The sequence below is a fragment of the Pocillopora damicornis genome, chromosome 1 (genome assembly GCF_964200805.1).
Source record: "Pocillopora damicornis chromosome 1, jaPocDami1.2, whole genome shotgun sequence".
Classification (NCBI taxonomy): domain Eukaryota; kingdom Metazoa; phylum Cnidaria; class Anthozoa; order Scleractinia; family Pocilloporidae; genus Pocillopora; species Pocillopora damicornis.
Genome location: NC_142670.1, coordinates 12902105 through 12929849, shown reverse-complemented (window position 1 = coordinate 12929849; position 27745 = coordinate 12902105). Strand labels below are relative to the sequence as shown.

General features: G+C 38.5%; 1 protein-coding gene across 7 annotated transcripts; it reads left to right on the top strand.

Moving 5' to 3' along the window:
* Positions 1-37: 37 nt before the first annotated feature.
* On the top strand, positions 38-27085 carry LOC149052079 (uncharacterized). Of its 7 annotated transcripts, none has more exons than XM_089212375.1 (19): positions 38-114; positions 189-326; positions 1511-1607; positions 2253-2286; positions 2739-2816; positions 3508-3598; positions 4171-4275; positions 4904-5099; positions 6447-6729; positions 7397-8374; positions 9218-9291; positions 11374-11439; positions 17198-17266; positions 17478-17543; positions 19150-19311; positions 19469-19546; positions 20271-20338; positions 20790-25813; positions 26134-27085. In XM_089212375.1, the coding sequence occupies exons 13-19, from the start codon at positions 17200-17202 to the stop codon at positions 26135-26137; spliced, it is 5469 nt and encodes a 1822-aa protein (XP_089068501.1). In that variant the 5' UTR covers positions 38-114; positions 189-326; positions 1511-1607; positions 2253-2286; positions 2739-2816; positions 3508-3598; positions 4171-4275; positions 4904-5099; positions 6447-6729; positions 7397-8374; positions 9218-9291; positions 11374-11439; positions 17198-17199; the 3' UTR covers positions 26138-27085. The 7 variants fall into 7 exon arrangements, with proteins under 7 accessions (XP_089068501.1, XP_089068461.1, XP_089068311.1 ...); XM_089212335.1 differs by having other exon boundaries at positions 7324-8374; XM_089212185.1 differs by lacking the exons at positions 2253-2286; positions 9218-9291; positions 11374-11439 and adding an exon at positions 2328-2407 and having other exon boundaries at positions 7324-7618.
* Positions 27086-27745: the final 660 nt, after the last annotated feature.

Genomic DNA, 27745 nt, shown 5'->3' with positions numbered 1-27745 from the left:
AGCAGGAGTCTGGAAGCTAGCTAGATTGGTGACCGCTGACAGAAGTATAGGGGGTTTTCAAAGATGGCGGAGAAATATAGGAGAGTAATGTGAACATGTCACTATACTAAAATGGTTCGTGAGTCCTTTTAGTTCTCAGCGGCAGTCTTTTAACCGGTATTTTAATTATAATTACATATTTTTTACAGGATACTCGATCGTTCTTTGGCCCTGCTGGAAAAGCAGCGAAACAAGGCGCTTCGAAAGTAGAAAATAAGCGCGGCAAAGATTCTACTGCGACGTCATTAACGAAACATGATGTAGGAAAGAGCCGAACGAAAAGCAAGGTAAGAAATGGATTATGTAGCATTTGAGAGAGAAATTTATTTGTGTTATCAGGGAATTCGACTTCAGAGGTGACGGAGAAAAGATCTGCCCAAAGATCTGCCCATATCACAGCCCCTGTCTGACTGAATCGATCATCATGTGTATCTATGTACTCTGCGATTCACATTCCCATCTATCTTCTCCTGGGGATGGGGGGGGGGGGGGGGGGGGGACACCTAATTTCGCTAAAATTGGTATTTATTGCTATATATGGTAAAATTTCCTTTGTCATGAATCTTTAATTTTGCACACGATAGATAATTTTACGACATGTTTTAACCAAGAGTTTCATTCCACAACATATATCTAACCCAAGGTATCTTTCTGGACTGGAATGTGAGAAATGGTGTGGTAATGTGTGTTAACTAACTTTGTAGGTATAATTTTCAATGGTCTGTCAGAGTATGTCAGGGTAGCTGAGTGAGGCTGATAAGTTACAATGTTTTGCCTTTTTGTTTTTATCTTAAACAGGGTTGGAAAATGAAGCAATTTTGTATTTATCCTTTACCTCCTAAGATCTGTTTGCTAATTCTCCCCTATAGTTGCTACACATTTCCTAGTACATTTGTTATAGGAATTTGTTCTTAGATCAAGATAACAATTTTTTTCACAACCCTTTTGTTGGACATTGTATGTATAGTCTTGGGAGAAGTTACATGTTAATCACATCTGGGAGTTTAAGGGTTAAACAGCTAAACAGCATGATGTGATACACTGCCACCTAAATTTCACTCAAGTCTGAAATATCTTGGACATTAGTATTCCCTGCAATTTTGTTCAAACTGCAGCTTATTAACTCTGCAGAGCAGTTGCAGTATGCAATACTAATGCTTATTTCACAATTTTGACAAGTACTGGTTTATTTTCATTTATTCAGACTGGAGGGAAGATGAAATTGTTGATTAACTTGAAAGATGACTGATAAAGAAGTATTAAGACTTCACTTAACCCAAACCATGTTTTCCACAATGCTGGTGTCTTCTCTTGATTTTCTGAGCTGGAAGAAAAATGTTTTGTAAGAAAGTTGTGCTCTGAGGAACAACATCCCCTTGATCTTATCCAGGTGTTATTGTTAGGTCCAAAGAAGTGAATTTATCTCAAATTTGTGTGAATAAAAATAAGTAATTGTTGATTTTCTGGGCAGAGTTTATCAAGCAGTGAAGATGATGACATTGCCTGAATACAAAAACCAAAAGAAAATCAGAAGAGGAAGAAGAAAGGAAAAAACAACAGTGACTCAGGTAATGTTTTAGGATGAACACGAACAGTTTCAAAAGGAACAGATGTTGAGACTCAACACAAACTATTACACCTCTGTTTTTGTTTTAATGGTGTACTGTGCTGTACAGTGTCCTTGTCAATTCTGAATGTAATTTGCATTATTACGGAAACAGCCTCCCGGTTAGCTCAATTAGTTAGAGCGCTGGACTGTTGTGTGGGAGGTCGAGGGTTTGAGCCCAGACTGGACCAACACTCAAGGTCTTAAAATAACTGAGGAGAATGTGCTACCTTTCTATAATGTCAAATGGAAAGACATTCTAGTCTTCTTGGATAAGGATTAATAAACTGTAGGTCCTGTCTCCTGCTTCTATTAATTAGTCAATTTGGTAAGGCAGGGGATGTTAAAGAACCTACTCACAAGATTACTGTGATGTGGTCTGGCCTGTTTACTGGGAATTGAGGGGGGGGGGGGTCTGGCCTTGTCATTGTTAATGCGGGATCCACTGTAATTGGCTAAAGCTGTGGTGGTCTTCCTGCCTGAGATAATTAGGCGAAGCTAAATAAATAAATTAGGGTGTAAAAAGATTCACATAATTACATGTATACGTACAACATCTCAATGATGTCCTGACCCCATTTCTAAATTAATTGTACATCTCTGTTAGATTCTGATGAAGATCCTCTTCCTCTAGAAATCAGGTATGGGATTTGTTTCTTGAATTTTGTTCCCTTTCATACAGTTGTAGTTAATCCTTTAACTCCCAGAAGTGATTAACATGAAACCTCTCCTTATGATGTCTACACATTATTCAGCAAACAGGTAATGAGAATATTTAAACTTATCAAGTAGAAGCTGCTATCTTGATCTAGTGCCAAGCTCTCATGACTAATTTAGAAGGAGACGTGTAGCAGCTAGAGGGGAGAAATAACAATCAGATCGTAGGAGTTAAAGGGTTAAACTTTTGGACCCTAATTTCACCCCTGAATCAAGAGTCAAGGAAATGATCACTAACTATAAAAGCTCTTGATTATTTTAAAAAATTCTCCTTGCAATTGCCTCAGAAAATGTATAGGGAACAGTATGGAGAATATACATACTGATATCAAGGTGTATTCAGAACCTGGTTCTCTTTCATTCATGTCTCTTTTAGAAAAGCCACATCAGTAAAGAAGGAGGAGAGTTCAAAAGCTATGAAAAGTAGAATATTGAACAATCAGCTTGGACTCAGGTAAGGAAATTATGTGTAATTATTGAGGGTACATGTACCTATACTTTTTATGAGAAGTAAATATTTTTTGTGTGCAGGGGAATCATGATTTCAATTTTTTTTCATGAATTTTGATTAAAGATGACATAATCCTTCCATTTCCATCTGAACAGTTTTTTCTTTATTTAAACGCAACCCATGAATGAAGAATTATATGAATTAAATGTGATTGACAAACCATTTTGTTTCCCTGATGAATTTCAGGTTATTTGAAAGAGCCAAACTTGTAGGATTAACAGCTTTATAAACAGATGAGAAAGAGTGAAATTTTAATTTGTGAATTTGGCATAATTCTCTTTTTTTTAATTCATGTGAATGTGAAAGAATTTTGGATATTTCTCGTGATGCATGAAAAGACAATATATTTTTACATGACTGAGTTCTGCAAAAGGGTTTAGGGAACTCTCGTTATTGATGGAGTGGGAGGGCTGAATAGGGAAAATATTCAGTGTCAGGTGAGCTTGAGGTAAAATAAAGTCAGGGTTTTTTTACATCACCTGGCCTTAAACCTTGCCTATGTATTAGCTTGCCAAAGAAAACAAAGCCATCCACTTGATCTAGGGTTGAGCACACTCACCATCAGACCACTGTGCCCTTTAATATAATTTTGATATTATGGTGCTTTAATTGTATTTTGATGTGGTTTCTACAGGTGAGGAAGAAGTTGTGCCTTAGAAATAAAAAAAGTCTCTGAAACAAACAGAATAGCCAGCTTCTAAAGAGGTCCAGCAAGTTAATGAGAGGTAACATTCATTGCTCTCTATTATTATATTTGATATTTCAGTACCAAACCATGGTGTTAATTTAGAATGTAAGATATTGCTCTGGAGAGGCATCTGGCTTCTTAAAAATTGTCCAGGTTAATGTTGTTTGTCTGTTTGTTTGTCTGTTTGTTTGTCTGTTTGTTTGTCTTTCCTCTCTTCCATTAAGCATTGAGAATGTTAGATCTGTCATAAGAACTGCTCTTATGCTGTTACATTTAACCCTTTGACCCATAAGAGTGACCAGCATCTAATTTCTCCTTACAATATCATCCCTGAATCAAACATTAAGGTCACAAGAATAAAGGAAATGATCACCAACTAAGCTCTTGTTTGTTAAACAAATTCTCCTTGTCAGTACCCAAGGAAATGTATAGAGAACAGTATGGAGAATATGCATACTGATCTTCAGGTGTTAAGGGTTGAAAACAAAAAACAAACAAACAACAGCAAAATAATAAAGACAGTGTTTACACAGCCATCAAGGGTGAATTTAATGCAACATTGTTTTAGAACTAAAATGTTTAGCACATGGATTGTTATTCTTGCCTCAGTCCAGTCAAACCTAAAGGGGAAAAAGCAACTTCTGCACTTGATTTCTTTGGTTTTACTCCAGTTGAGAGGGAATCCAGGAAAACATTTGCCAAAAGAGAAAACAGGTGAATAACTAACTACTCTTGTTTTGCCCACAATTTTTTTTTAAAGAAAAAATCAGGCATCCTGTGTATTTTTAACAGTATTTCATGCATCATGCATTGAACAGGGAAAACTTTAAACCTCACCATACATGTACCTTGCCTTTCTATAAAATTCATGCATCACATGTTAATTTTTGGGCTCAATCAAGCATCCCTTGTAGACCCTCTGCCAGTCTGTTATAGTTATATCACGATGAACTACAGTGAACACATACCAGGTCACAAAATTAATGGGTAGTGACCAATTAAGGAATAGTTTTGGCAAAAACAACACCATGGGCCGCCTTAAAAGGATAAGTCCTTTTGCCTCTAGGATATTTAAATCAATTCTCTTTGCTGTCTGTCACACAAGTATTATGACAATATCTTTGAGAATATGGTGTTCACTCAAACGATATCTTCTGGTCTGATGATTTCTTTCTTCTCTTTAAATTGCTGCTTGATTGTGAATTGGTATTGTTATGAGAAATTAGAAAATTAATCAATCTTGAGAGTGCAAATTTTAAGCTTGATCCAGAGCTGAGCCCACTTAATGATCATACCTTGATTCCCTGTAAAACCATCAAGAATTTTTTTAAAATTCACTCAGAGATCCAACGAGTCTGAAGAAAATGAAGACTCCAAAGTGAATAGAAATGAAGAGTGTAAAAATGGGAGGGAAAAAGAAGGAAGAGAAAATGGGAATTGTCAACTGTCACACAACAGAGCAACCATCAAAGAAAAGAAAGGAAGACCTCCCAGAATCAAAGTCTGAGGTTAAAAAGCCTTCCCCTGAGAAGAAAAAGGTTTGTAAGCCTTTTGATCACCATTCTTTATTGTTCCAAAATTTATCAGTACTATTAATGCTTAAACATGCTTCCCTGATACTAGAATTGATTGGATTTGATATGATTGCATGAGTATGGTATGTGTCTTTAAGCACTTGAATAAGGTACTTGAAGATGAAACAGTAACATTTTATGACTAAATTTGGTTTTGTGTAAGATCCAAAAGCTTACTCAGTTAACTTGTTAACTGGTGGCACATTTCAGTTGTATATGTAAACCGAATTACGGTCAACTCGCCGACGGACCAACTCGCCGACGCCAACTCGCCGACGTATAAAATCGAGTAGAGACGTCGGCGAGTTGGTCGTCAATCCAATACAACTTATTAGAAGTTAAACATACAGAAAAGTAAACGATATTTAGTTAAAAAAAACACTGGTGAACATTGGTGAACATCTAACAGAAGCTTAAACATTGGTGAACATTGGTGAACATCACCAATGACTATAACAGCTTAAGACGCGAACGAGTTATTGTGCGACAACAACACCGTAAAGACTCATCATGTCAATCGCTCAGATTTTTTAACGAAAACTTGGCTTTCTAGACGAGATCTTTAGTAAAAAGCATTTCTTTTTATTTGCAACAAAGTTTATAAGGATCTCAAGGCGAATAAAGATGTTATCTAGAAAACCAAGTTTTCGTTAAAAAATCTGAGCGATTGACATGATGAGTCTTTACGGTGTTGTCGTCGCACGATAACTCGTTCGCGTCTTAAGCTGTTATAGTCATTGGTGATGTTCACCAATGTTTAAGCTTCTGTAAAATGTTCACCAATGTTCACCAGTGTTTTTTTACTAAATATCGTTTACTTTTCTGCATGTTTAACTTCTAATAAGTTGTACTGGATTGACGACCAACTCGCCGACGTCTCTACTCGATTTTAAACGTCGGCGAGTTGGCGTCGGCGAGTTGGTCCGTCGGCGAGTTGACTGGTTACCTGTAAACCTGTCCTACTATGAAATTAGATGGTTTTTACTCAGTTGCACGTTGCTAACAATACTTGCAACAAAACATTACTTTCAACACTATAACCACTCAAAATACTACCATTACTGTACTTTGAATTTACACTAAACAGTAACTGTGGTGACAAAACCTTAGGTACATTCTTAGTGATTTTAACTTTGACAATCCAGGAAGATGCTGCCACTTTGTCTCCATTTTTCAAAGCAGCAGTGTCTTTCACTATCAACATTCCTATTTGGGACAACTCTTGCCTTGTGAGGACAACTCTCAGCTGTTAGAATGTTTGATATACATGTAACTTTTGTTCACTTCAAATTTTATCCATGGACTTTTCAGGAAGTACCGAAGACAACTCCCATTTGCAAACTGGCTGCTAAAGCTGCCATAGTTCTAGAAACTCCAGTTAGAGACTCAAAACCAAGTCCAAAGAAAATTGTCACTCCGAAAAAGGATAAAAAAGATGTCGATAAGGAAACTCCAATCAAAGGAACACCAAAGGTGTCAAAATCAGAGGAAGTGGTTGCAGTTCCACCCTCACTGGAAAAGAAAAAAATCTGGCTACCGTAGTTTTATGGCAAGAGATGGTCCTAGGACACTTGGTTCAAAGGAAATCCCTCTGGTAGGTCTTAAAGACCAAGATCTGATTGTTAATTCTCCCCTCTATCTGCTACACATTTTTCTGTTAATTAATAATAAGAATTTTTTAGATCATTATAACACAACTACATGTGCCTGATAAGTTTTAGTGTTCTCATTACCTGTTTGCTGGATAATGTATGGATATTCTCGGGAGAAGTTACACGTTTATTTCTTCCGGTAGTTAAATTATTATTATCTCTCAAAGCTCTTTACGGTTTGTTTACCATCTTTTCAAATCTAATGAGAGATGCAAGACAAAGGAAAATGAAGATTATTAGAATTAAGGCTGGTTTGGAAAATCTGCAGATACAGTTTATTGAAAAAAATTGTAAAATGCATGCTTTGATTAACCCTTTTACTTCCAAGATCTCAATAGTAATTCTCCGTACTGTCTGTCATACAATTCTTGTGATGGTGGTTTGGAGAATTTGGTCTTGGATCAACTAATAATCCCCTGGTTGATATTTGTATTTATTCTCATCACTTGTCTGCATGATATTGTATTGATATTGTAAGGAGAAATTCTGTCTTGGTCACTCATGGGAGTTAAAGTATTTTACTCTTTTACTCTCAGTTGTTGATGTAAATGTTGGTTCAATGTCAGTATCTGAGAAACTGCCTACCCACCCCTCCCCTAATCCAAATAGATGAAGACGCTCTGTTTGAGCTTGTCAGAACAAAACCAGGCAGAAAGACCAGCTATGAACCACCAAGTGTGGAGAAGAAGACAAAGAAGAAGGGGAAAGCTGAACCAGTGGAGTCCCTCAGCCAGGGAAGAGATCAGTTTGAAGGTGATTTGTCACAACTGAGTGAAAGATCTGTGTCATCTCCAACAACACGAACACTATCATCATCACCTGCACTGAAAGGTGGGTGTTTCAAACCTTTCCAACAATTAGCACAAGAACATGACTTCACAGTAAATTTAATTCACACTTTAGCTGTATGCCTTAAATTTCCTCTCTAGTGAGCATCCTACATGTATTGTACATATATCTATGCCTTCGGTATGTGTGTTTCTTTTGTGGTGTAAAACACCTAAGTAACACATGAGGTCTCGTTAGTTTTGGTTATATAATAAGTGAATAACCCACATCTCTTACTCACCCGAGTTCCACGTGCGTACTATAAGTTCAGGAGCGAGTTTTTTTGTTTTTGTTTTTTTTCCCGCTTTGATTCGTTTTGATTCGCAGCGCAAGCGCAAAGCCCACAGTTTGGTCATGGTTTCTAACATGTACTTATAAACAAAGGAACTATGGTTATTCTCCCCAGTCCTTTCAGCGCCCTTCGATCAACCTAATCAGGCGGTGGTTTAACGACCATCACATCAGCAAAAAAAGACAAAATAAAAAAGTAGGATGTTTATGTCATTGTGCTACACGCCGGATTAATGAAAATTAAAAGTTAAAAAATGTAATATGAGACCCTGTCCGAACTTGGCGTATAAATAGTGAAACAGCATAGCTACAAAATAGAATCATGGATCACGAAATAAACAATGATACACGATTTTCTGTTTCGAGTTCGACGAGCTCATATTCAGCTTCTTCAATACTGCTGGTGTTACCAAGTGCACCGTTTTGTTACACACTTATGGGATAAATCACATTTTCACAGGAGTGAAGGTGAGGACAGAATAAGTTAATAGCGACCTAATGCAGTGAATGAGATAAACGGGTATTGACTAAAGATACAAATAGAAATAATTTGAGAGATGAGACAAAAGAATGAAAGAAATCTATCTTATTTACCTGTCACGAACGCAGGATCGAATCTTAGACCATCAGATTTTACGATCTGAAGTTCACCCACGTAGCTATAGATTTCTCGTCAATGAGCCATGACATACAATGGATACATAAAGGATCATCTTGCATACTGCTAAGATCATCAATGTCGAAAGTTTCATGTCTTAAAATACATAATAATAGAAAAGCAATTTCAAGCTCTTTCGTGACAAAGGAAAAAATCATTTTTAACCGACGATCGAAAAAAAAAACGCTATCCGTCAGATCAGGTTAAACGACAGATTAAATATCAATGCTGACTTGTAGATAAACATACCAGACCTTGAGATAGCTTATTTATCTTCCCATAAGGGATTTACGAAGTTGCGGAATTTCTGATTCCAGTATCAAGTGCGTCACTTGTCTGTATGAACTATTATACAATTATTTATGGTCTCGCTTACTGCATCCAAACTCAGCAGACAATTCTGGATCTCAAAGAGACAGAGCTAGGGCCTCAGATTTCTCTTCCAACTTAAACACAACTGGTTTAGTAACAGTTTATTAATAAAATTCCTGTAAGACAAAGATTCAAATTCCTGCTCACAAAGATGCATGGAATACATAGATTTAACAAATTTTGAATATCGTCGTCGGATATTTCTTTAAGAATAGTACTTATGGTATTCGCTTTAATTCTTTCCAAGACGCGAAACGATTTAAATATGCTTTTCTCTCTAGATACAACGAGAAGTCAAATATTTTTCTTGGAAAAGAACTTTATTGGAATTAAATTTATTGCAATTATTCTTGAGGTGAGGAAAGATAATGAAGAAATATGTAGCATATTATAATATCGAAAGACGAGAAAATTGGAAAAAAATTATGCATGAAGAGTACATATTTTTGATGTGATTTCTATAGCTTTGTAAATCCCTCTGGTGATTTCACTGGACATCACGCTTTTGACTGCAAAAATATTAAGAGCTAATGTCAGCATGCATCAAACAAACAGCGGCAAGTCGCCCAAAGTTCGTTTTCCCTCCTACTTTCATGTTTTGTAGCCCAATATGTTCTAATAATTGTGGTGTAGTTTTTTTGTGAAAATATGTTTTAGTTTTCGAGAAATGATTTTTTTCGTTCGACCGCTCAAATATGCAAATTTTCACCGCAAATATTACCCGAGTTGTGTGACCTCATGTAACGATTCCACTCGACCTTCGGCATTTCTGTCAACATAATCCTTTGTTTTATCATCTAAAATTAATCCCCTGTCATTATTGAAGCTGGCAAAGAAATATTTATTTTTGGGTGAGTATTTTTGTCCGACATACTTTTCCTATGTCGAAAAGTAACATCAAAACAAAGACAGTTTTAACAATGACCGATATGACAGAATCTGCTGAGCTTCAAGCTTTTAAAAGACAAAGGGATAGTTTAAAACTATCTGTAAAAATTTCCTTGTGTATTTGTGTTGTTCTACCTTGAGACGAACTCAAAGTCCGGCAAAATTTACTTGATAGCGACTATGAAATATACATGGTGTGCCTATGTATCGCCACCGTTAACTTGCATAAATCGCTACAATATGTAAAAAAGTAAAACATAGCACTCTTACCCCGTTCATTTATGATTTTACTAGCCGTTTCGAGTATTATATTACGCGTGGGTATTACTTTTTGACAGGAGCCTAGGTTTCGCGTTGTGTTTTCCCCTCTCCCATTTATATCATAAGCTAGTCACGCAATAATTGATATCGACACAAATGCATATTAACCATGCATAAAGATTTTTGTTTATGTTGTGTTGAAAATATTATATGTGCTTTTTTTGGTCACTAATCGTTGTTTCAGCGGCAGCGAAGCTGTTAAAAGCGGGTTGTTGCTTCAACGCTACTGAAATTTATAGTATTCAGACAGGCGAGCAAAGCGTGATGCTCTGGGAATAAAAACTTTTAGGGGCCTAAAGGGCCTCACCCAAAAATAAATATTTCTTTGCCAGCTTCAATAATGACAGGGGATTAAGTTTAGATGATAAAACAAAGGATTATGTTAACAGAAATGCCGGAGGTCGAGTGGAATCGTTACATGAGGTCACACAACTTGGGTAATATTTACGGTGAAAATTTGCGTATTTGAGCTGTCGAACGAAAAATATAATTTCTCGAAGACTGAAATATATTTTCACAAAAAAACTACACCACAATTATTAGAACATATTGGGCTACAAAACATGAAAGTAGGAGAGAAAACGAATTTTGGGCGACTTGCCACAATATTTGTCCGATGGATGCTGACATCCTCTCTTAGGTGCAGAATTGGCGGGAGTTATTTACAAGAAAAAAAGCTTACCGTTATTATTTTTAAAAACTTTATGAAGTTGTCACGGTGAGAGCGGAAAATGGAAATTTGAGAGAACTGTAACGCTAATGGGAAGATGACCAAAAAAAATTGTGTATCATATTGAACGAGGGATATATCGAGTTGATCACTTGAAGAGAAATTGTATTGCTACAATATAACTCACGGTGTGAATTCATCCTTATCGATTCAGTTATGGCAGAGTGTAACATATTCTGCTCCGAGGAGAAAAGGGGTTTTGCGGATTCCGAGCGCTTTACACCAAAAGAAAAAGAGCTGAGTTTAAATCACAGAATTAATTAATCGTCATGAAGAAACATGTAAACAAGTGATAACCATCAAAAGAATAAAAACAAACAAACAAACAAACAAAAACAAAAAAAAAACAAGCACAATAACTTTCTTAAAGAAGAACAGTAATTTTGATCACGAAACTGGGCATCAGAAGAGGTTAGATCTTTCAAACTCGTGAATATGTTACCTTCATTTTTTCATCGAAATTGTTGTAAAGCAAAATATTATTCTTGATATTTTCAGGGATGTAGAATTAACAAATGACATCATTTGGAGAATAGAGGGATTCAGAGGATAACAGTTTAACAGGTACAAATCAATTTTTATTCTGCAACTGATTAGAGCTGTAGAGCTCATGTTATTTACAATGAAAGATCGCAATCTTATTTTCCTTGCGGCGGACAACAATCAAATTTAATTTTCAGTCGAATTTCCGGTTTATTGTTATCAGATCTGAAAATATTTCAATGGTTTCTCTCATTTGACTCGTGATTTAATAGTCTGCACGCGATGCAATTTCCTAAAGCCTTTAAGGGCCTGTTTAAATGGAGGTGGGGGACCCCAGGTAGGTGAGGTAGCCCGCCTGTCCATATAATTTCTCATTTTATCTTGATCACGTTTACATGATAGGTGGGGTGACCCGGTCTGCCAGGTAGGGTTACCCTGTCAGCCGGGGTGACAATTTGCCATGTAAACGTCTCAAGGTGGGGTAACCCGCCTAGCCGGGGTCGCGTTCATGGCAAAAAGCTCAAAAGCAAAACATGTATGTTTAAAACTTTGTACATTTCCAAGCCGTCTCATGGAAAAAATCACCAGAAAACCGAAAAGGACACACAAGAAGTGTAAAATGTTCACATTTCGGAATTAGCGTTGTAAATCGACCATATTTCGTTTCCCAAACTATTCCGTATAACGTATTAAGTCAACGGTTCATCGCGTAACCAAACACTTCGTAACACAATAGCGTGACACTTTCATAAATAAATACATATGTGTCCGAGAATTAATCTTTCGTCTTTCTCAAGATGTGAGCTTGAGATGCCTCTGCTCAAAGTCCCTAATTGCAAGCGCAACAACAACCTCAAGAAACCTCACCCCAGCACCTCGAGGTTGTAAGATTGTATGTAAAAGCGTTTGATTTTTCGACCACGGTTAGGCGGGTTACCTCACCGACCTGGGATTCCCCACCTCCATGTAAACAGGCCCTAACTCCTAGAAGTGATATAATTTGTAACTTATCCCTGTAATATATATACATTATCAAGCAAACAGGCAATGAGAATACTCAAAGTTTTGTCAGGTAGAATTCGTTCTCTTTGAACCAACACCAAATTTCCGTATCTACTTTGAAAGGAAACATGTAGCCGCTAGAGGGGAGAATTAACAATTAGATCACGGGAGTTAAAGATTTAAATGAACATGATGATTATGTGGCAGAAGCGCGTGATGAGCATGTGACAAAGCTAGATAACGTGCTGCATATGATTTTATGTAATAAGCTCAGTTATGCACGCGTTCTGATTGGTTCTCACTTATGATCTGTAGGAGGACAGACGTATAGATGACGTCATCATTAAAACTTTTTTTCCGTAAAATTTAATTCTTTAATATATAAAACAAATAGATTCCAAGTTGCCGTGCATCTGTTCAGTAATAGATCACAGAGGACGTCAAAATGTGGTAAGAACATCAGTGACACACTCGGCTGCGCCTCGTGTGCCACTTTTTTGTTCTTATCAAATTTTGACGTCATCTGTGATCTATTGCTGAAGAGACGCACGGCAACTTGGAATCTATTTGTTAAATAGCTCTTGTCAATATCAAAACCAGCAAATATCTCTCGAAAACAAACGAAGTTTGAAACAAAGCTTGAGGTTGAAAAAAAAAATTCTCACGTTTCTTTAGATATCGTAACATTCGCAATATATTGATAATAACGGTAATATGGTTGTCAGTGAAATACCAGAATTTTTTTCAGTTTCCGAAACGTGACATCTCCACCGCACGCTGTAAATGTACCATTTATATCTTCACATAGAAAAGTATCAAGGTCGTCATTAGAACCGAAGTTATCAACATAAGAGTTTTACTTTCCATGTGGGCTTTTTTAAAATTTTTTTTTTCCTGAAGCTGAATTCAACTCTTTTTTAAGGAAATACTTCTTGTTATAAGAAATTTTTGTATTACAATGTCCGAAATTAAATTGGTTTTCCGGCGAGCTGAGTTTTTGTGTAGCGGATCTCTGTATTCGATGCGCTTTTTTGAAAAAAAAAAGTTTTTGATCCAAGTTTTCAATCAATGTCTTTTGAATAAAAAGGATGGCACATGTCCATTTGTGGATACGAATTTATCTGCTTGAATTTAATTATCTCTTTAAAGATGTAAAAGATGTCACGGACACTCGATGATAAAATTCGTATGCACGCGCGGTTATCTAATTAACAAATAGCTTCCAAGTTGCCGTGCGTCTGTTCAGTAATAGGTCACAGATAACGTCAAAAAAATGTGGTAAGAACAAAAAAGTGGCACACTCGGCTGCGCCTCGTGTGTCACTGATGTTCTTACCACATTTTGACGTCCTCTGTGATCTATTACTGAACAGACGCACGGCACTTGGAATCTATTTGTTTTATATTATAAAGAATTAAAATATACGGAAAAAAGCCTTTTTATTTCAAGTTTCCCCACTTTGACAGACACGAAAATAGCTTTTGACGTAATCTATTGTCTATACAAAATGAAGTGAACTGATTGGTTGCTATGCTTAGCAAAGAATTGTGATTGGTTCAAAGAATCACGCCACTGTCAAATTTGAATCGAGCGTCGCTTGTTCTAGAAGAGACAATCGCTTTGAATTAAAACTGCGTAATCAACAAATCTGAAACAAAATTCCGCAAAAAATCAAGTCACTTTTTGTCATCAGAGCGGCTCTGTAAGCCGAAAAACACCTGGACGTTTCCCTGAATATTACAGGAGTTAAAAAAGCCACTCGAAAAGCTTGCGGTTGCGGTCGACATCGAAACGTTGGAGGCCATTCGGTTCGAACTTTGCATGAGTGGAGCACTAGACTGAGGAACGGGCTGGCTCGAATTTTGGCAAGGTCAGATGGTACAATAACTGGCTTATGTTGAATGTTTTCGGTTGATTCTGAGCTTGGCGTCGAGAATTTTGTTGCTGTTTTAAAATACTTGTTTTTTTTTATATTTTCACTGTAACACCGTCGTTGTTTAGGTGTCGTTCAATGGAATTGCGAAAACCGAGAAGAGCTGAACGACTGTACTCTTCGCCTTTTTTTGTTCTGGCTTCCACATAAAATCCTGCTAGGTTTTGGTCTAATTCCTTACTGTTCATTTTAAGAAGTGGTGTTGTGATGTTTCTTTCCTGACACCAATCTGTGTAAACAATTATTTTGACATTGAGAAAAGAATTTTTTCCAAATAAATCAATCTCAGACAACTTTTGCTTATTGAGTTCGTTAATTTCGAAGCAAAGCAATGGCTTCTTACCTTGAAATAATTTCACTACCCATTTTGTGTTTCTTTAAGTCGCGTTCGACTGCGACTGCTCAAGTAGTTTTGTCAAGTCGTTTGCGACAGAGAAACGTGATTTTCTTTTTTTCTCCTGTTTATCGTAACTGTCCACAGCCTCGACAAGACTTTTTTTGAAATCTTCGTTCACCCAGTCAACTAAAATATCGTCGAAATTTTCAAAACTTTCCGCCATTTTAGAGTAACAGAGGGCAAAAGTTTTAATGATGACGTCATCTATGCGTCTGTCCTCCAATAGAACATAAGTGAGAACCAATCAGAATGCGTGCATAACTGAGCTTATTATATAATACCTCATATATGCACGTGCATTACTTGACAAGTGTGAGCTGAATAAACGTTTGTCTTCAAATGTTCGAACTACGTACCTACAAGGTGGTTAATAGTATCATTTCTAACTGAATTCTGTCAGAGTTCGGTTTTAGTAGATATACCTTTCCGCGCGATGACGGACTAAATGGGCATAATGTTTGCGTGTTTACATCGTTCGCAAATTCTGACATTGGAGCAGAATCCGGTTCTGTAGGGCAAGACCACCTCAGCAGCTTCACGGAAATTTCCTTAATCTCCCATTCACTGTTATATTGGAAAAGATTATTTTTTTATCAGCAATTTGTTCACAAATAATTTTATAGTTCTCTTTTGCTTTGCGAGATCGAAATTTTTTTTTAATTTCATTTCGCTTTCAGTCTACTTCCTCCGCCAAATGCTCATATGACCTGGCAGTGAATTCATTCGATGGCCTACAAGATTAAGCTATGCAGGAGTCTGTGTGTTGCGCATGGCTTTCAATTTGTCGTAGATGAAGTTTCTTGATAGCAAGAGTTTTGATGACTAGGGCACTTCCAATGCCATCTTCTCCAGTCTCTCAGAATAACCTTGTATTCAGTGCCTTTTATGAATTCGAAATGAAAAAATCGGATCCTTCCCCAACATAATTTGGAGAGGGACCAGCTCTTCCAAGCTAAATTTCTTGGTTCCTTCAAAAAAAAATTAATGAAGAAGTTTATTGACGAGAACCTATAATTCTGTTAATAAAAAAAGGCTTTGTCTAACAATTTTTCGACAGCTTTGAGAGACATTTTACACATGCACTTTGTAAAAGAATTGAGTCGATCAACGTGTTTCTTTACGCAAAGGCTCGCGGGGTGTTGGGAGAATTCATGACGGTAACGCAAACCCTCGAAAGTGTTTTGAAAAAGTTTCGTGAATTCTCCCAGCCCCACACGCAATAAAATGAAGGAATGAGGGCAAGAGTCTTTTAACGCATTAATTTTGATTCATGCTCATCCATGCCTACCGGGTACAACTAGGTTGTTTATTGCAACTCACGCATTTTGATAAGGGACAGCCTTGAACGACGTTTCAACAGATAAGACTACGAAAACAAACAAATAAACAAACAATTGAAAAAACAAACATGACACAACCCGCGGAACTTGACTGGAGCTGTCACGCAATCACAATAGCGTGACGGAGGAAATTTTGAGATTCTCATTCTTCCTCTGTGATTAAGCATTGTGACGATAGGTTTTCGCGCCCAAACTGGGAAACTGAATCTTCGCGGACGGAACAATAACAACTGGGGGAAATAACTCGGTAGAGACCACTTGGCAGCGAGAACAGAAACTCGTCACGATTTTCTGACACACCTACTTCGAGCGAGGTTATACGGACGTCAAGGATAAGACAATCTTTGGTTCCACAGTACTTTTATTCTAGGTCAGGCCAACAAGCGACATGACCTCTAGCGTACTCTAGTTTGTAATCATCAAAGCTGTATAAGGTACTTGCTTAAGAACTATCTGGTGTGAGGTGCTATTGTTACACCAATCGCAATATTTGAATAAGAACACAAAGGAGCGGAAAAGGTCTCTTTGAAGTTAAACGAAAACTACTTAGATATTCCATCTGTTTCTACGACGGAAAGAATTCCTAAATTAAAAAGACGGATGCAATAAACTCTAGGCCATTAAAAATAGGAAACTTAGGTGCGAATTTACAGCTCTGATATAGAAAACAATACCTATCTCAATTGCAGTAGCGCAGCTTAGGAAATAAAAACGGAAAAGCAATTAAAAGTTTCTGCTCATCTATGCAAAGTTGGTGTGGAAACTATCGTATGAAAAGAAATTAAAGTTACGAGTATAAACTCAGCTGCTATCTACCATGAAAACCAATTTTTCCAGAAAGACCATTAACACTTACATTTACCTAAAAAACCATGTAATAAATAACAAAAGTGCCGACAAGCAGGTGCATATGATGAAAGCGAGTCAAGCAAAATCTATTCAAAAAGCTACTGTGGTTTATGCATTTTTTGATTTTTAAAAATGAAAGGACTTGAAATGGTTGTGTGAAAGTTTACGAATAGATATGTTCCGAATAACACACACAGAAAATCAGTAAATATTCCCGTAACAGCATACAACGTTTTCTTTAGGTTACTCTCATCTGAGTCTCCTCTTTTTTATTTTTAACAATGCAGCGCAGTACAATCGATTCGATTTTATTTCTAGCTATGGCAGAAAGCAACCTCCCAACAACAGGAGAAGAACTGGAGGTGAAAAATGAGTTTCCAGCCACAGGTTAGGAAAAGCAACAGGGAAAGACTTCTTTATAGTGATTTTGTACTGTTTGGTAACTAAGTATAATTTAATTCTGGTGCTTAACTTTTTGGACCACTTCGACTTGAATGTTTTGAGGAATCCACTTAATACGCCAGTATTAGAAGGTTAGTTGTAATTAAATATAGTTGTGATCAATAACAAAGTTGAAATATCTTCTCGGTAATTTCAGCAACAGAGGAAAGCCAAGTTACGTCAAGTGACGCTGAACTGGATGTATACAAGGACCCTTTAAGAGGTAAGAACACCGATTGAGGTAAGATTGTTTGAAAGACGCCCCAGTGAAGTTTTTTTGTCCTGTTTACATCAGAATTTGCGTATATTTTGTGAGTGAGTTTTTGAAGCAGCAAAAGATCTTCAATTTCAAACTTTCTAACCACTCAAATAAAAACCAAAGAAAAAAATAATTTGTTCCTCAATTCGATGGAGCAGAATGCGTGGACGTCATAAATAATTTATAACCAATAAAGCGGCAAATTTGGACGCGACTTCGATTTGAAGAGCCCTAAATTAGAGAAGAATGGGTCAAACTTGGCCCACTGGGCTTTGTGAAACTCAGTTTTCTGAGTTTTAGGAGCGTTTCCTTCCAAATCAACGCACGGCATTTTAAAGATTAAAGATATAGCTACAATGTGCACCTAAAATGAATGATATTTGCGAAGTAGAAATATTTCCCTTTTGAATTTGAAGATACACGAAATTTGGTCATTTTTAATGTGAAAGTCATTTTCGACAAGAGAGAGCTGGTGGCACCAGTAGACCTATCAAAGTCGAGTATTGAAAAGTCTGCCAACGGATAACTTTTTGAGGCTGCCACGAGGAAATTATGTCCGTTATTGTTCAATACATGTTTTGCAGAAATTTTTACGCAATATGAGAACTCTGCAGAGAAGAGGACGCATTTTGTCTCGGCCGTATTGCCTCTTTTGATCTTCTAAATATTTCACGCCTCTTTAGACAGTTATGTCAACACCAGTTATATAAACCAACAGTCAACAAAATGTAGAACCCCTGATTTTCACAACAAGCAAAATGGCACTTCGCGGGAAAGCAGTACTTTCCCAATCAAATTTCTCCAGTTAGCCTCTACGAGTATGTTCACAATAGACAAATATATGTTTGAGAAAAACCAAGTGATAAAAGAAAAAAACGAAACCAAAAACATAAAAAAATACTAATTTCTTTCTAGCGCACTTTTCCGAACGATGAGAAAACCACGAACCCTTGTCACACTCAGCACGATGCCTTTTTTTTGTCATCAGAACATTCACAAGTTTTAACCTTTTTCATTCCTGGCTTTGCTTTGCTTTATGCAATAACTATGGGGTTTTATATTCTAACTTGGTATTTTGGAGAACGTAAGCCAGGTGTAAAAGGGTTTTTGGAAAGTCTCTCGACCTAAATGTAAACCGAACAGACTTGATTTGCTTGTAGCCAAGCTACAGCTAAAACCTCTAATAGTGCATGCGTATATTTTTAAACAAACAAAAACCAAAGATAAACTCTCCTGAACTGAGATTGTAAACAAAGTTGAGTTGAAATAGGAGCTCCTGGTAAGACTTTTGATATTTTGGAAAACGTAAGCGAGTTGTAAAAGGGGTTTGTGAAAGTCTCTCGACCTAAATGTAAACCGATAAACTTGAAATGGTAATAGCCAAGTTACAGCCCAGACTCCCAACAGCTTGCACACAAACAAAATGTACAGATATTAAACTATTCTGAATTTTTGTTTTTCATAGCTCTAAGCTCCTTTAACCTAACAGCTCGTTTGGAAGTATAAAGTTGTAGTATAAAGTCGTATTATTCATTACTAAATCATTAACACTAAAACATTGTGTTTTCAGGGATAGCGAAAGTATGTCTCGAGGAAGGTAACAAAGAATACAGACAAGGAGAAGCTAATCACGCGATAAACTCCTACACGAAAGGACTTCAAGTGAACTGCAAAGATAAACGGCTGAACGCCAAGCTTTATAGCAACAGGGCAACAGCTCATTTCCGTTTGGGTAACAATTTTATTTCTAAGTATATAAATCTCTCATGTAGCGTTACAAGATCCTCGTAAATGGACAGCAGTTTATGCAATTGTAATTTTTTAAAGCGTCTTTGCTGCAATTGCATGTGATGACCACTTTTTTAAAACTTATTTCTTGAATTTCACAGCAAACTACGTGGAATGTCTTGATGATGCAACAGTTGCTGTTCAATTGGAACCCACTTTAATCAAAGCTATTGAGAAAGGTGGGGTTTTCAGTCATAAGCGTTTAACATTCTTTTCTCTGATTTCGTCAAAAGGGGTTTGTGTTTGGTTGTGGCACGTGACTGTACCCCAAGTGTGAATTGTATCTGGTGTGTTAATGTCTGTTATGTGATGAAAAGCATAACAAAATTTCAATAAGCTCTCAAATACCGCCACCTGGTAAGTGCACGTTTTAGAGCGACGGAGGTCGAGGGTTCAAACCCTAGACTGGCCCAACTCTCAGAGTCTTAAAATATCTGAGGAGAATGTGCTTCCGGCTAAGCTATGACATCTGCAAATCGTTTGAAATTCTTGTCCCGGATATGGACGTAAAGTGTAAGCTCCGTTTCCTGCATCTTCTCGGTCACTTTTAGCAGGGACGTTACTAAGCCTGGCCAGGAGGCACCTGAAAAATTGCCTTTCAAAAGTTGTAAACTGCGCAATGCAGTCTACCCGAAAACTTCCCCGAAAAGTTCTGAAAAGCGCATAAGAGCACATTAAAGTGAAGAACACGTTATGTAAATTCATCGTTATCATCATCAATTGAAACTTAAATGGTAGCTGCTTTGCGCTAGCTTCTTATTGTTCCTTTTCAGTTTTTCCACGAGATCAAATTTCCCTATTATATTTTTGTTCCCAGCTAAATGAGAAGTTAAGTCCATTTTTTAATACTTTTATACCTTGAGATTAATTACCTCGCACCACCAATTATTCTCTCCTTTTCAGGAGCCAGAGCTTGTGTGGAACTTTGCTTGTATAAAAAAGCGAGGAGCTGGTTGCATATGGGATTGGCCGTATCCTTTAACAAATGTTTCAAACGTGATACGAGATGCAATATGAGTAATATTTCAAGGAAAATCAATACGTTCCAAACAGATTCTTCTACACATAATGCAAGCGATATTATCTTATACTCCACTGAACAGTTTAAAAAGCTAAATTATTCTTAAAGAGTTCTTTCGATTATTTTACGCAACTCAACTAAAAGGAAAAGGCCATTTTAACTAATTCCTAGAGTTTGCACTGAATGCCCCTCATTTTTCTGGGCATCACCATGGCGACCAAACCTAAACTAATAGAGCATTCTCGAATATCTTGAAACCAAATCTCTACAAGAAACCCACATACGAATTACCATTCCATTTTTAAGGTTCTATTCAATATTCTCATTATTTTTAAAATACACATTTCCACTGCATTTTCGAAAATCCGCTCATGATTTATCTACCCTTGACACGTTTTCAGATTGAAGACAACTATGAACGTCTACTTCAATTAATAAGGAAATCTGCTGCTGAACTGAAAGTCATGGCAAACAGGTATGGCAATCTCGGCAACACTCATCAAGGTCTAGGAGAGTTCAAAACAGCCATCAGCCACCACCAACGTCATCTACAAATTGCTAAAGAAGTGGGAGACAAGGCCGGAGAGGGAAGAAGTTATTGCAATCTCGGAAACGCTTATTATAGTCTAGGAGAGTTCAAAACAGCCATCACGTACCATCAACGTGATCTAGAAATTGCTAAAGACGTGGGAGACAAGGCCGGAGAGGGAAGAAGTTATTGCAATCTCGGCTGCGCTTATCATAATCTAGGAGAGTTCAAAACAGCCATCAAGTACCACCAACGTGATCTAGAAATTGCTAAAGACGTGGAAGACAAGGCCGGAGAGGGAAGAAGTTATTGCAATCTCGGCAACGCTTATCAAGAACTAGGAGAGTTCAAAACAGCCATCACTTACCACCAACGTGATCTAGAAATTGCTAATGACGTGGGAGACAAGGCCGAAGAGGGAAGAAGTTATTGCAATCTCGGCAATGCTTATAAAGGTCTAGGAGAGTTTAAAACAGCCATCACCTACCACCAACGTTATCTAGAAATTGCTACAGACGTGGGTGACAAGACCGGAGAGGGCAGAGGTTGTGGCAATCTCGGCATCGCTTATAAAGATCTAGGAGAGTTCAAAACAGCCATCAAGTACCACCAACGTCATCTAGAAATTGCTAAAGACGTGGGAGACAAGGCCGGAGAGGGAAAAAGTTATTGCAATCTCGGCAACGCTTATCAAGGTCTAGGAGAGTTCAAAACAGCCATCAAGTACCATCAACGTCATCTACAAATTGCTAAAGACGTGGGAGACAAGGCCGGAGAGGGAGGAGGTTATGGCAATCTCGGCATCGCTTATCAAGGTCTAGGAGAGCTCAAAACAGCCATCAAGTACCACCAACGTCATCTAGAAATTGCTAAAGAAGTGGGAGACAAGGCCGGAGAGGGAAGAAGTTATTGCAATCTCGGCAGCGCTTATCAAGGTCTAGGAGAGTTCAAAACAGCCATCAAGTACCATCAACGTCATCTAGAAATTGCTAAAGATGTGGGAGACAAGGCCGGAGAGGGAAAAAGTTATGGCAATCTCGGCATCGCTTATGACAGTCTAGGGGAGTTCAAAACAGCCATCACCTACCACCAACATCATCTACAAATTGGTAAAGACGTGGGAGACAAGTCCGGAGAGGGAAGAAGTTATGGCCATCTCGGCTGCGCTTATCAAAGACTAGGAGAATTCAAAACAGCCATCAAGTACCACCAGCGTGATCTAGAAATTGCTAAAGAGGTGGGAGACAAGGCCGAAGAGGGAAGAAGTTATGGCAATCTCGGCTGCGCTTATCAAAGACTAGGAGAGTTCAAAACAGCCATCAAGTACCACCAGCGTGATCTAGAAATTGCTAAAGCTGTGGGAGACAAGGCCGGAGAGGGAAGAAGTTATGGCAATCTCGGCTGCGCTTATCAAAGACTAGGAGAGTTCAAAACAGCTATCAAGTACCACCAGCGTGATCTAGAAATTGCTAAAGCTGTGGGAGACAGGGCTGGAGAGGGAAAAAGTTATGGCAATCTCGGCAACGCTTATGGAGGTCTAGGAGAGTTCAAAACAGCCATCATGTACCACCAACGTGATCTAGAAATTGCTAAAGAAGTGGGAGACAAGGCCGGAGAGGGAGGAGGTTATGGCAATCTCGGCAACGCTTATCGAGGTCTAGGAGAGTTCAAAACAGCCATCAAATACCACCAACGTCATCTACAAATTGCTAAAGACGTGGGAGACAAGGCCGGAGAGGGAACAAGTTATGGCAATCTCGGCAACGCTTATCAAGGTCTTGGAGAGTTCAAAACAGCCATCAAGTACCACCAACGTCATCTAGAAATTGCTAAAGACGTGGGAGACAAGGCGGGAGAGGGAGGAAGTTATTCCAATCTCGGCAGCGCTTATCAAGGTCTTGGAGAGTTCAAAACAGCCATCAAGTACCATCAACGTAATCTAGAAATTGCTAAAGATGTGGGAGACAAGGTCGGAGAGGGAAAAAGTTATGGCAATCTCGGCATCGCTTATGACAGTCTAGGGGAGTTCAAAACAGCCATCACCTACCACCAACATCATCTACAAATTGCTAAAGACGTGGGAGACAAGGCCGGAGAGGGAAGAAGTTATGGCCATCTCGGCTGCGCTTACCAAAGACTAGGAGAGTTCAAAACAGCCATCAAGCACCACCAGCGTGATCTAGAAATTGCTAAAGACGTGGGAGACAAGGCCGGAGAGGGAAGAAGTTATTGCAATCTCGGCTGCGCTTATCAAAGACTAGGAGAGTTCAAAACAGCTATCAAGTACCACCAGCGTGATCTAGAAATTGCTAAAGACGTGGGAGACAAGGCCGGAGAGGGAAGAGGTTATTGCAATCTCGGCTGCGCTTATCAAAGACTAGGAGAGTTCAAAACAGCGATCAAGTACCACCAGCGTGATCTAGAAATTGCTAAAGCTGTGGGAGACAAGGCCGGAGAGGGAAGAAGTTATGGCAATATCGGCAACGCTTATGGAGGTCTAGGAGAGTTCAAAACAGCCATCAAGTACCACCAACGTGATCTAGAAACTGCTAAAGAAGTGGGAGACAAGGCCGGAGAGGGAACAAGTTATGGCAATCTCGGCAACGCTTATGAAGGTCTAGGAGAGTTCAACACAGCCATCAAGTACCACCAAAGTGATCTAGAAATTGCTAAAGAAGTGGGAGACAAGGCCAGAGAGGGAACAAGTTATGGCAATCTCGGCAACGCTTATCAAGGTATAGGAGAGTTAAAAAAAGCCATCAAGTACCACCAACGTCATCTAAAAATTGCCAAAGAAGTTGGAGACAAGGCCGGAGAGGGAAGAAGTTGGGGCGGTCTCGGCACAGCTTATGACTGTCAAGGACAGTTTAAAACAGCAATCGAGTACCATCAACGTCGTCTAGAAATTGCTAAAAACGTGGGAGACAAGGTCGGAGAGGGAATCAGTTATGGCAGTCTCGGCGACGCTTATCGAGGTCTAGGAATGTTCAAAACAGCCATCAAGTACCACCAACGTCATCTAGAAATTGCTAAAGAGGTGGGAGACAAGGCCGGAGAGGGAAAAAGCTATGGCAATCTCGGCATTGCTTATAACCGTCTAGGAAAGTTCAAAACAGCAATCAAGAACCATCAACGTCATCTAGAAATTGCTAAAGAAGTGGGAGACAAGGCCGGAGAGGGAAGAAGTTATGGCAATCTCGGCAACACTTATGACAGGCTGGGACAGTTCAAAACAGCAGTGGAGTACTATCAACGTGATCTAGAAATTGCTAAAAAAGTGGGAGACAAGGCCGAAGAGGGAATCAGCTATTGCCGTCTCGGAAGGAATCATCTCCGTCGAGGAGATTTGAAAACGGCAATCGAGTGTTGTCAACGTCGCCTAGAAATATCAAAAGAAGTTGGAGACAAGACTGGAGAGGCGTGCTCACTTTGTTCTCTTGGAAGCAGTTTTGAGTGCTTAGGAAATCTTGTGATGGCCCTTGAATGTTATCACTCGAGTGTAGAATTGAATGATAGTATCAGAGCCAGTCTTCAGTTCAAAGATCAGTGGAAGATTTCTTATCGTAATCAGCGCCAAAGTGCATACAAAGGTTTGTGGCGTCTTAATCTTAAACAAGGTCAAGTTGTAAAAGCTCTTCTTGCCGCAGAGAAAGGACGTGCTCAAGCTCTGAAAGATCTCATGGCCACAAAATATCAGCCTGAAGATTCTTCCACGCAAAGCACATCGTGCGTTTCTCTGAGTTGGGTTCCATTGAGCACAGTTTTTATAGCTATTAATGGACCATGCGTTTACTTCTGGGTTTGCCTCAGTGAAGATAATATCCAGATGAGAGAGGTACACGTCAACAATTATAAGTTTGAGAATGAATTGGAGTGTTTCATCCAGCTGCTGAACAACACTGCTCTTAAGGAGATCGGTGCAAGAGATACTGTTACAATCGAAAATCCTCCTCCTCATTCGCCGACAGAAGAGAAAGCGGCCAATGATGGGATCCGAGTTGATGTGAGGCACTCCCAATCAAGTGCTTTAAAGAAGCTGCATGACATCATCGTGACTCCTATTGCTGATCTTATCGAAGGCAACGAGCTCACATTCGTTCCTGAGGGGCCATTTTGCCTAGTACCTTATGCAGCATTACAGAAGTCGAACTCATCATATCTAAGTGATTCTTTCAGAATTCGTGTGCTTCCCTCTCTGACGACGTTCCAACTGATTCATGATTGTCCAGCTGACTTTCACATGAAGACTGGTGCATTGCTTGTCGGCGACCCATGTTTCAAACATATCATCTATCAGGGAAAACTTTTGGTGCAACTTCCAGGAGCAAGGAAAGAAGTGGAGATGATCAGACGTATCCTAAATGTTTCCCCCCTCACTGGAGAAATGGCAACAAAACATGAAGTGTTAAAACGAATATCATCAGTGGCCTTAGTTCATATAGCAGCGCACGGTAAAATGGAAACTGGAGAAGTTATCCTAGCGCCAAACACCACGAGAGAAAACCCTCAGCCGCAAGAGAAAGACTATCTACTGACGATGAAAGATGTGATAGAAGCTGGGTTGCGAGCACGTCTGGTTGTACTTAGCTGCTGTCACACTGCTCGTGGGGAGGTCATGGCCGAGGGTGTGGTCGGCATGGCGCGTGCACTTTTGGGTGCCGGTGCTAGATCTGTTGTGGCAACCTTGTGGGCGATTGGCGACGAGGGAACCCTGGAGTTCATGAGTTTCTTCTACGCTGCACTTTCCAAAGGCAAGAAAGCAAGTGAAGCTCTCCATCAGGCCATGAAGTGTATGAGAGAAATTGAAAAGTTCAAGGAGGTGTTTTACTGGGCACCATTTGTACTCCTTGGCGATGACGTCAGCCTGGATTTCAAGGATATTAGAAGCCGAAACAAGTAAATATTCTGTTTATACATTCTATTCAATACAAAGTTACCTTATCATAATTATAGCTTATTTATGAGCAGTGATACTTGCGCGTTATTTTCCTTTCAGTTGGGTTACGAATTTAGTTTTTGCTCCGGCAAATTGAGATGCAGGACAATCAAGTAGACACCTTTACGATAATGACATTCTTGTTAGCAAACATGATAGGAATAAAAAAGAAAATTTCTTTTAAAACAATCCTGTTGTGCAACGTATCGTTTCATGTGCTCGGAAATATTTCATGGAAACTCAACCATCCTCCCTAAACTTAGCTTTTTTTATTCTTCAGTTAAGGCAGTGAGCACTGGAGTCCCAGGGTGTTTTCGGATACCTGCAAACGCTGATATTTGGACCAGACATCAGTAAGCTACTTATGAAATTTTTTCTCAAGAGTCTTCTTTCCAAAGCAGGAAGAACCAAAAGACGGCCAAAGTCAAGTTTAACAAGAGAACCGATTTCCTTTGATTCAAAAGTTGACTTTTTGCTTGTCTGAACTGCTCTTAAGAGCTTGATCTTTGATATCCTGCTGAAACTGCTCTATTCTTTCTTTCTTTCTTTTTTATATGATCTCTTCAAATTCTCATGACTAAATAGCTCGATATGTAAGAAGTTATTTTTAATCTAAGTATTACCTACTAAGAGGACTAAGGCGTTACGTCTGCGTCGAAGTTGAAACGTCTTGAAAACGTTTCCACAGTTTTTTTTTACAGATTTTTCTCAATCGGTTTTTGTTTCACGAGTGCTGTAAAGCTGTTACAGCCAAGTGCGTGTGCGGAGAATTTCCATGGAAGTTGGAAAATAATTAGTTGTCGGATTGCTCCATTATCTTATTTTATGTCAGATAGAAATTTTGATTAACTTTTCGAGGATTTGTAGCCAGTCATTGGTACTTAAAGTTAGTTTCTGCTGATCAGAATTTGGTTTATCTGGCCTTAAAATGACAGATTTTGGCCGTAATGGCCAGGGTCTAGTCTTGGTATTGGTTAATTTTCTGAGATTTCTCCTTTAATTTTGAATGCGATAAATTGTTATTTTTTACACAATGCATTTCAAGAATATTGTTTAATCTTATCGTCCAAGGCAAAACGACAAGTTTCATTTTATAATTTAAGTTACTGGCCTGCAAAGGAAGGAAGCTCAGAACGAGCTAGAAAGTTGGAGCCAAATGATTTTATTAAGTTTCTCCGATTAGATTGTTTACTTATTATCTAAGTACAATAAAATAACATTTAAATGTGAAACGATAAAACAAGTCGCTTGGCATTTTGTTAGAATGGAAGAGTTAATAACAAAGGGAAACAATTTCTGCATCAACCTGCATAACTTGTTGTTTAAAGTGCTGAGCGCGCCTGTGTCTTATTCGCTCAATAGCTTTCAGCCATTTCTTTCAATAATTTTATTGAATGAGAGATAAACTTCGATATTTTCTGACTCTATAACTGCTAGTATTGATCAGTGGCAGCCGTTTCTTAGGATGTCACGCGACGCACTTCTTTAGCGCGTTATGCGACAGATACGATGTTTTGTCACATCTTACCGTTTGAAGTAGTGAGCGCACCTATGTCTAATTCGCTCAACTTTTGCCGATTTCCTCGGATAAAGTTAGTAAATGAGATAAAAACCTCGATTTTTTCAGATTTTATATCTGTTAGTTTCATTGGCAGCCGTTCCTTAGGATGTCACGCGACGCGCTTCTATAGCGTGTAAAGCGACATGATGTTTTGTGATATATCGTTAAAGAGACAAGGAAAAAGAAATTACCTTTCACTTTGGGAGATGGTGCTTTGTTCCCTTTATAGAAAGAGTCCTCATCGTGGGAGGTGCCCTAGGTCGGTGTGGTTCCTCGAGTGTAGAAAATATTGATGAAATTTTTTTTCCACGATTGCAAACTTAACTAAAAT

What these genes read in the sequence shown, in the direction of transcription:
- LOC149052079 (XM_089212185.1), top strand. Translation starts at nt 7,336, where the DNA reads ATGTTGGTTCAATGTCAGTATCTGAGAAACTGCCTACCCACCCCTCCC. An exon ending in ATACAAGGACCCTTTAAGAG is followed by an intron (nt 17,544 to 19,149) that starts GTAAGAACACCG and finishes TTGTGTTTTCAG; the next exon opens with GGATAGCGAAAGTATGTCTC. An exon ending in AATCAAAGCTATTGAGAAAG is followed by an intron (nt 19,547 to 20,270) that starts GTGGGGTTTTCA and finishes TCTCCTTTTCAG; the next exon opens with GAGCCAGAGCTTGTGTGGAA.